At 51.9% G+C, this 9,737-nt stretch overlaps 1 protein-coding gene across 1 annotated transcript; it reads right to left on the bottom strand.

The window, feature by feature from the left end:
- Window positions 1–2,836: 2,836 nt before the first annotated feature.
- AQP10 (aquaporin 10) lies at window positions 2,837–9,370 on the bottom strand. Its single transcript, XM_065895752.1, is given in 9 exon segments — window positions 2,837–3,003; window positions 3,006–3,022; window positions 3,498–3,715; window positions 3,961–4,079; window positions 4,166–4,306; window positions 4,864–4,990; window positions 5,376–5,402; window positions 5,404–5,477; window positions 9,271–9,370. Coding segments are annotated over 9 exon segments (990 nt in total).
- Between the last annotated feature and the right edge of the window lie 367 nt (window positions 9,371–9,737).

Raw genomic sequence — 9,737 nt, 5'->3', positions numbered from 1 at the left:
TCATCCCAGCTTAGCTCAAAGGAAGCTGCCAGCCAGGTCCTGGGTCCTCTTGTCCACCTCTTTCTTTGTCTGGGTGGAAAGCCTTCCTACCCCTTGGTTCCCCTGTCTCCAGCCTCCTGGGAACACCCTGCCAGCCCTAAGAGATACTAATTGTCTGTCTGCCCAGCCTCTATAATTACACACTATGGCCAAGGCCCTGTCACCCACACCAATTCTTCGTTCACTAAGCCGGACTCCCTTCCTGAACCCCAGTCAGGCATATACCTAGAGCCAGAAGTCCTTTTCCTCTCTGACCCTCCCCAACCCTGGCAACCAAGGGAAGAAGAAAAACCTCATCCACGTTTTCGAGATGCCAAGCCTTCCTACAGGGCCCCCAGCCAGGGTCTCCACCCAGTCTAGAGTATGAGTCATAGGAGGGTGGGGCATGGAGAGGTTAAAAGAGAGGATGCAAGGGTGGGCATCACAAGTTCCATAGCCAGCCCCGCCCTCAGGGAGGGAGGCAATCAAGAAACACTATCAGCCTGAAGATCTGGGTTTGACTCCTATGAAAGAAAGAGTTAATGAAGGAGCCGCAAAGGCTGTCAGGAGTCTGCACACCTACCAGGAAAGTTGTTTTACCTCTAAGACCCTGGGGAGACTGAAAGCTGGCTGGCCCCAGACTTCATCCCCTCTGGGGTGCCATAATAGGGAAGGAAAGGGAGGGGTGAGACCTGGGAACAGGGACCCTCTCTCACTTCTCCTTCCCAGTCTCACACAGCCTGGGTTTTCTGAGCCCAGGCCCATTAGCCACGTGGCTCTGCCCCGTCACCCTGCCCCAGCCCCCTCTGCAGCCACATTTGGGATAAAAATAGCCAGCTCTGGGAAGAAGGCAATGCTCCATGGAGGAAAACGGCTCCTCCTCTAGGCCTGGCCCCTGCTCCCCTCCAGCCCAAACCCAGGAAGCCTGACCCCTTCTTTTAGAGGAAGCTGGCAGGGATATTTATGGGCAGGTCAGGGAAACAGAAGAGAATGGAATCCAAGACCCCCGGCTCACTTGCCACCAACGCCTGGCCACTTTCCATGGCCAAGGACAGAACCCAGGACTCTCTCCCAGCTCTGGACTCCCAGAGCTAGCACCTCGCCTTGCACCCTTGGTTTTCCTCACGCACAGAGACCTCCACCTTACAGAGACAACGCCTACCACCCCCAAACTCCCTTCTCCAGGCACCCAAACCCTCGGACCCCGGATACTCCCCTCACCCCCACGACTCTGGCCGGTTCTCCCCTCTCCGCTGCTCCATAAGCTTCTCCTCCACACTCCCACGCCCCTTTGCTGGTCTCCACGCGCCCCTTCAGCACCCCACCCTCCCATCCTGCGGACGGCCTCCCGAATCTCCCCCACCCTTAGGCACCCAACACCATCTTCTCTTCAATCATCCACTCCCCCTCCTCCGTCTCACCGCAGCTCCGACTCCCTGTCCCCTGTCCTCCCCTGCCCACACCCCCCGCCCCGGCCCCTCCAGTCCCGAGTCCGCGTCCGCAGCAGCATCTCCCCCTGCCCTCCCGGCCCCGCGCTCCTGGGCTGCTGCCCCCGCCTTGCCAAACCTCACCTCAGCGCTCAGCGCTCGGCGCCCGCCCCGGCGGCCACGTCCTGCCCATGCCGGGGGCTGGGGCGGGGGGCGCTCGGCTCAGCTCCCCGCGGGCTCCCGCCCCCCCAGCTGCAGCCCCTCTCCCCCCAGGGCCTCGGCCCGCTACTTTGTGTCAGTTTCGGCCACGGCGGGGCGGAAGTGACGGAGGTGGCGGGAGAGGGCGGGGGGCGGGAGGGGGTTTTGGGGAGGGATGAGGGAGAGGGAAGGCGGGAGCCGCCATCTTTGTGCGGGGCAGGGGGAGGGTCTTAACCCCTCTGATGCTCCTCCGCAGTGTGAGGCCGCTATCCCCGCCCCAACCACTCTCCGATCCATCCCCGGTCAAAAAAAAAAAAAAAAAAAAAAAAAGTCTGGAAGCGAGATAGCGCTGAGATTTTTTTTTTCTTTGGAAAAAAAGGAAACAGAAGAACGCTGTTTATCTGCTAATGTGTGGGAGACTTAGGGAAGCGGTGAACGACGAGAATTTTCCTCCGCACCAGCTTTCTTTACCCCTACACTCATTCCCTCTGTTCCTTCGCCTTCTCTCCTCGCCCTGGCTCATCTCACTGTTCACCCTCTCCTTCAGTGACACAGCCCGGAATGTCTAGCTATTGGGTCGTGCGTCAGTTTCTCCCGCTTGGTCTCCCAGTCTCTAGGCGCTTGCATGCCTGTGTTCCTCCGGCGGCCCTCCCTTTTTTCCCCCACCACGCCCCCTTGGTGGAGGCGGCTCCCCGTACCCCTAATTACTATCTGCGGGGTGCTGAATCTCTGCGAGGCGCCCCAGTGAGCGGAAAGGCGGGCGGCGCTGAGGTTACGAGAGCAAGGAGTCAGGCAGTGGGGACCAAGCTTTGGAGGAAGTCCCCTGGGTTATGCCCCGCACTAGATGGTCGGCCTCCACGATCCTGCGGATTCCCGCAGCCTTCGCAATCCGGGTTCCAGGGTGCGCACCCTCTGGCGACTACTTTGAGGAACTGCGTTCCTGGAAGTCCAGGGTCCGAAAACCTGCCTGGGGCAGGAGGCGATGAAAAGCCTAGGTCCCTTACCTGACCCTCTTCAATTCTCCCTGTCCAGGCATCCTCCCCAGTTTAGGAGGAAGCGATGCCTAGATGAGTAAACGGAGAAGCTGCCCAGGGCCTGGTGTATTAATAAAGAGAAAAAACGTCTTGTCACCAGGCATGGGTCTCTGGCCCTCTTCAGTGTCCGTGAGGGAGGTGAGGACTGTCATGTCAGAATCACAGCTTACTCTCCTGCACCTGAGTTGCGGCAGGACTTTCCGAGTCTGAGGCTTCAGGTTGGGCACATTCTAAATCCTGAGCTGGCTCTGAGTGCTCAGGATGATGCAGAGCCACCAGCCGCCAGTGTGTGGCTGTGCTAAGTGTGGCCCTCCCTAGAGGGCCTACCACCAGCCATTGCCAGCGCTACAAGAGAAGATCAGAAGGGCGATATCAGGGTGAGTCCCTTAGCCTTCCCTCTGAAGGACTGGCGGTAGTAGTAAGAGAACTCCCTAAAGCAGTTCCTGGGGTGATAGACACCAGAAAGAAGGTGTGTTGGCACCAGAGCATAGCACTTAAAGAGGAGACTCCAGGAGAGCTTGGTCCAGCCTCTTGCCTTAGGGAATTATCTGAATATCTGTGTTTTGTTGATGAGATTACTAATGTCCAAACAGGTAATGTGACGTGCCCAAGAACACAACCTCTAAATGTCACTGTTTCAATGAAAAGAGTGGAGGGGGAGGCAGGGGACAAAAGAGAAAGGGAGAACTTGGGCTTAGAGGAGGTTCACTGTCCTAAGAGGCCAAGAGAACTATTTAAAAGGAAGATCTGCGGACCAAGGCTTAGAGCCTTTAGCAGAGGGATGAGGGGAAGGACAGCACCAGGGGAGGCCGTCTCTCACCTGAAGACTTCAGGGCCCCAGCCAGCCACGTAGGTGAAAAGCCGTGGGTCGAGGTCCCAGGCAGGGTTGATTGGGAACCCACAGCTGGCACCCATGGATAGCCTGATGGCCAGGATCAGCAACCCCACTACCACAGGCTCCACACTCGCAGGCACTCCCTTGTTCCGTGTGTCCAGGATGGCTAAGATCCCCACAATCAGCATCCAGGTGCCCAGAACCTTGGAGTGGACAGAGGCAGAGGGGCTCCCATCAGCTGTCAGGTGCTCCATCTGCCCTATCTCACCCAAGCACTCCAGGCTACCACCCCACGTCATCTGACTTTGTCCAACACAGGCAGCTGGGGAAGGTGAGGTGCAAACATAAATGCAACCCCACATCCCACCCAGAGCCTGAACAATAGGCTGAGGTCCCAGGGGACAAGGGCAAAGGTTGTGGCTTTCCCAAATCACCCCCTCATGCCTACCTGATCCAGGAAGGCATTGCTCAGGGACAGTTAGGTGGCAGGGTAGGTGACAAAGATGGAGGCTGTCTCCTTGGGACCAGTCACTGTCAGGTTCCCACCTGTATAGCTCTGTAGGGCATCTGCAGGGTCATCTTTGCTCATTCAAAACTGCTCTAAGGCACCCTTGCCCACACACAGGTGTCCCCAACCCCGTTCTCTCTGTTACCATGATAGAGAGCATACACCTATGCTCCAGAGGCACAGAAAGCGGATAGCAACTGCACCAAGGAGTAAATGGGAAACTTGGCCCAGGGGAGGCATCCCAGGAGGCACATGACCAGGGAGAAGGCTGGATTCAGGTGGGCCCCTTCAAGGATCAAGAAAAGAAAACAAATATCCATTGTGTCACTGCCAGGCACTGTCACCAGGTAGCACTGCAACTCCTCCCCACAACTCTTAAGACAAATGTTACTCTTCCCATCATATAGATTAGGAAGTTGAGGCTCAAGGAGGTTAAGCAACTTGTCAAGGTCACACAGTGAAGCCAAGTTTGAACCTGGGTCTGTCTGCTCTTTCCACTACAGCACTTGACGCAATGTGTGCCTGGGGGACGAGCAGGTGAGGTCCTGAGCAAAGGTGAACCCCCAAGGGCTTAGGTGGGGGACAGAAGAGGAGAGTACTTACCCTTGATGCTTTGCCATAGATCTCCATCTATGTGAGTGGAGGATTAATGTGAAGAAGCGGGATGGCAAGAAACAGAAAGGGAAGGGACTGGACTGGGCCAAAGGCATATCTCAGTCCAGGTCACTGGTCAAGCTCAAGGAGATAATATCTATAAGTCACCAAAGGATCTGCCTTTTCACAATTACCACACTCAAGTACACAATCCTACCCCGTCTGATGACCAGACCTCACCCTCCTTACCTGAGACATTACCACTGATGTAGATGGCTAGCCTAACACCCAGAGAGCTAGCCAGAAACATGATGAAGAAGTTGCCTTTGGTTCCTCTACTGGTGACAGCCTGGGCCAAAGTCCCCTGTATGAGGAGCTGGTAGAGAGAAGGAAGATGAGGAAGAGGGAACCAAGAATAAGGAGCCTGGTGGACCAACAGGAGAGAGAGACTGGGAAGGTGAGGGGAGTGGCCAAGAGAGATGAATGGACTTGAGAGATCAGCAAGAAAAAGCAGAAAGAGGGAAGGGGAAAAAATGGGAGAAGCAGAGAAAGAGTAAAGAAAGGGGAGGAGGATAAGAGATGGAAAGGGACAGGCATAAAAATGAGGGAGTAGGAGAGGGATAAAAGGGACAAGAGCGGGGGAAAAAGAGAAATGATGGAGAGTTGAAGCGGGACACCAGGAGGAAGAGATAAGGATGCTAGGAGGAGCCAGAAACTTTTGCCCACCTCCCCTCTTTCCTTCCCCCAATTACCCTGCCTACTGTGAGCACAAACGCACCCAGAAACTCTGGCCAGGCACTGCCGGGCCGGGATGCTGTGGACCTGAAGCCGGTCCTTGACTTGGGCCAGGGACTGAGTGTAGGCTATGGTGGGGACACCTTATCTCTGGTTACCACTCCCTCTGTCTGCATAGGTGCACTGCTGCTACACAGCTTCTGCCTGTCAGGGGCAAAGATAAGGAAAAGACTTTAAAACCAATTGTCTCAGTTACTGAACAGCAGCTAATGTCTGTCTGTGCATGAGTGGAAGCTAGGGAGGGAGAAGGTCTATGGGCAGTCTCTGTGCACAACTAGAGCCTGGAGTTTGCCCAGCCTCTGTCTCCTCTGTCTCTCATCCCCAGTCCTCCCAGGAGGAGCCTCCCCTTATGCCGAAAAACTGGGAGGAGTAGGCTGCTTCATGTACATTAGTTCTCTTGGTGCTCAAGACAGCTGTGGAAAGTAGTATTGTACTATCGCTCCTGCTCTGCGATGAGGATACTGAGAGAGCCTTAGAATTCCCCAGGCCACACAGCTAGTTAATAGCTAAGTTTGAATTCAAATGCAGGTCTTCTGACTCTCCCTCTGATATTCCACAATGCCTCTCATGTGGAACGTGAAGTCTTCCCTCAAACCATTTGGATGCTTGGGAAATTCAATATGCCTCCAGAGAGACTGGACTGAAGACCGCAGGCTGCAGGAATAAAACCCACATAAGGCATGCTTGTACTTTGATGCAGCCTCACCTTGACTAGAGAATGCTCTGTCTTTGTGTCTCTTGCCATGGCTCCAGAGGAGGGCTTCATGCCCACGTTGAGCTCCACCTCCCCTTCTCTGGATGCTTGCCACTCTTATTCTGCTTAAGACAGCCACTTCCTACTTCTTCATATATCAAGCCTCTAATTAAGATTCATTCAACTATGGATCAAGCTCTAGACCCTGGGGAAACAGTGGTAAACGAAACATAGCTCCTGCCCTCTTAGAGCTGATGCTCTAGTAGGTGGAAACAGACAATATACAGATTTTAAAAATACTGATATAGTTTATGAGGTTCTTGAGAGCTGGGTTATATAACCCTGGGGGCTCTAGCGCAGTCCTGGGCACATCTCTGTGAAATAATACTTCTTTATTGGCTTTAGCGGATATTATAGTGCTCCACCCAGGTCCCCTTTTCAGGGCTAATGCACCCACTCCCCAGCTGCTGGGAATAACAGATGCTGCTGGCACTCAGCTGCTTCCCTCATGGCAGCGACTTCTGTGGCAGGGAACTGCTTCAGCCAAGGTCACGTGTCCTCCTATAGGATCCACATCAATGAATGGTTGATGCAGGGATTCAATGACCGAGGGGAGTTTGGTAGCGTTATACATAGAACTGGATGCCGAGAGTGCTGGATCAAAGGAAGTGGAACATAAAGTTAGATGTGGAAGAATTTATTGATAAGGGAACACTCTCCTGGGATTTAGGATTTAAATCCTGGCAAGATCCCTGGGATGTGGGGTGAATACACTTCTAGGAGGCTTGGGGAAAATGATAGCTCACGATAAAAAAAGTAAAAATGCCTAAACAAGTCATTTACATTGAGGACCATTATTGAAAAAAGGGAGAATACTCAGACATTTTGAGGATTTTTGGACAAAGGATCTGAACTAAAATTGACAGCTGACAACCCAAAGCTGTACCACGACCCCTTGTTAGAGTAGGAGCATATGGGGTCCAGATAATAAATGGAGTCCTGGGCTCAGGTCTGGTTCACAGGATATTCACTGAGACCAAGGATCCACCAGGTGGTCACTTCCTTGACACCCCAACATATAATTGAAATGGACATTCTTTGAAGTTGCAGAACACTCATATTTGTTTCTTGACCTATGGAGTAAGTGATGAAGGCCAATTAGAGGGCTGAGACTACCTCACACCAAGATAATAAATAAAAACAATACCATATCCTAGGGTAAATGGAAGAGATTAGTGCCACCCTCAAAGATGTAAAGAACATAAGAGAGGTGGTCCCTTTCATACCACCAGTTTGGCTCCTACAAAAACCGGATAGATCATGGCAGATGGCAGTGGTCTACGGTAAAATTATTCAAATAGTAACTGCAATTGCAATTGTTGTGTCCCAAATGGTAACTTTTTTTTTTTTTTTTTTTTTTTTTTTTTTAGCGGTACGCGGGCCTCTCACTGCTGTGGCCTGTCCCGTTGCGGAGCACAGGCTCCGGACGCGCAGGCTCAGCGGCCATGGCTCACGGGCCCGGCCGCTCCACAGCACGTGGGATCTTCCCGGACTGGGGCACGAACCCGTGTCCCCTGCATCAGCAGGCGGACTCTCAACCACTGCGCCACCAGGGAAGCCCCCAAATGGTAACTTTATAGAGCAGTTTAATACAGCCTCTGGTTGGTAGTATGTAGCCATTAATCTGGTGAATATGTTATTTTGCCTCCCAACCAGATCAGAAAGGAGGATCCCAAGGAATTTCATCCACGTGGGAAGTTTAGCGATAAACACTTACCCCAGGACTATGTAAACTCTCTGGTCCTCTGTCATAATACAATCTGAAGGGAGCTTGACTATCTGGACATTTTGAAGAACATCATATTTGTCCACTATACAATGGACCCTTGAACAACACAGGTTTGTACTCCGCGGGTCCACTTACATGTGGATTTTTTTCATTAAATATGTATTACAGTACTACACGATCTACAGTTGGTTGAATGCAAAGATGCAGAACCACATATACAGAGAGCTAACTGTAAAGTTATACTTGGATTTTTTTTTTTTTTTTTTTTTTTTTGGTCTGCGAGACATGTGGGATCTTAGCTCCCTGACCAGGGATCGAACCCGCACCCCCTCCAGTGGTTAAGGCGAAGTCTTAACCACTGGACCTCCAGGGAAGTCCCTGGAGGGGACTTGGATTTTTGACTGGGCAGATGTTCAGAGGCCCTAACCTCTGCGTTGTGCAAGAGTCAGCTCTATATATAACATCATGCTAATCAGATAAGGAGAGGAAGAAATGGAAGTATATTGGAGGGCCTGGAAAGATAACATGTATTCAGAAGGTGGGAAACAATCCTATAAAGATTCAGGAAACTGCCACTTTGGTAAAGTTCTGAGAGGTCCAGTGGTCTGGGACATGCTGGATATCCAATCTGAAGTAAAGGACTGATTATTGCATCTCCTACCTTCCACCACTGAGAAAAAAACATCACCAATCTACTTAGGATTTAGGAGCAATGTATTTCACACTTGAGAATACAACTCTGACCATTGAAGGCTGTCAACTTCGAGTGGGGCCAAAGCAGAAAAGGCCTCTGCAGACATGTGACCCAGCAGACCCAGTGAGACTAGAGTATCTGTAGTAGGAAACGATACTGTGTGTGGTTTGGCAAGCTCTAATAGGAGAATCATAATGTAGACCCACAGGGCTCTGGAGCAAAGCCATGCCATCTGCAGCAGAGATATACATACCTTTTGAAAAGCAGCTCTTACAGTGCTACTGGGCTCCAACAGAGACAGAGCATCTGATTACAATTCATCAAGTGACCAAGTAGCCAGAACTGCCCATCACAAGCTGGGCTCTGCCTAATTCTCCATGTCTTTAGGAAGGGTGGGCCCAGCAAGAACACATTGTAAAATGGAAGTGACATCTTTGGGTTCAGGCATAAGCAGGGTCAGAGGGCACAAGCCAGCTGAAAAGTAAGTGGCCCAGGCTCTACCAGGCATCTCTCCCTCAGCTCACATGACCCTATTGGGGATTGTCTTAGTCCATTCAGGCTGCTATAATAAAATACCATAGACTGGGTGGCTTATACACAACAGAAATTGATCTCTCACAGCTCTATAAGCTGCTAATTCCAAGATCAAGGTGCCAGCAGATTCGGGGTCTGGTGAGGGCCCACTTCCTGGTTCATAGACAGCTGTCTTCTCCCTGTGTCCTGAGGTGGCAGGAGCAGGGAAGCTCTCTGGGGTCTCTTCTATAAGGGCACTAATCTGATTCATGAGGGCTCTACCTTCATAACCTAATCACTTCCCCAAGGCCCCACCTCCAAATACCATCACAATGGGGGTTAGGTTTCAACATATGAATTGGGTAGGGGGGGCACAGACATTCAGTCTGTGACACGGATCCCTTGTGAAGAGGGATCAGAGAAGGAATAAGCTTGGTTCAGACATGAGTTGGCAGTTTGTGGGCAAAAGCCAAAAATTGACTGCTGCTGCATTGCAACAAATCAAGAGTGGCCTTGAAAGACAGTGGTGAGGGGAAATCCTCCCAGGGGACAGAGATTTGGACAGTACATCTGGTCATCCACTTTGCGTGGAAAGAGAAGCTAAGAACATACACAGTCACAACTGGCCTGGTTGTTTG

The sequence above is a fragment of the Phocoena phocoena genome, chromosome 1 (genome assembly GCF_963924675.1).
Source record: "Phocoena phocoena chromosome 1, mPhoPho1.1, whole genome shotgun sequence".
NCBI lineage: Eukaryota > Metazoa > Chordata > Mammalia > Artiodactyla > Phocoenidae > Phocoena > Phocoena phocoena.
Note: the sequence above shows the minus strand (reverse complement) of the source record. Positions and strands in the feature narration are given on the sequence as shown.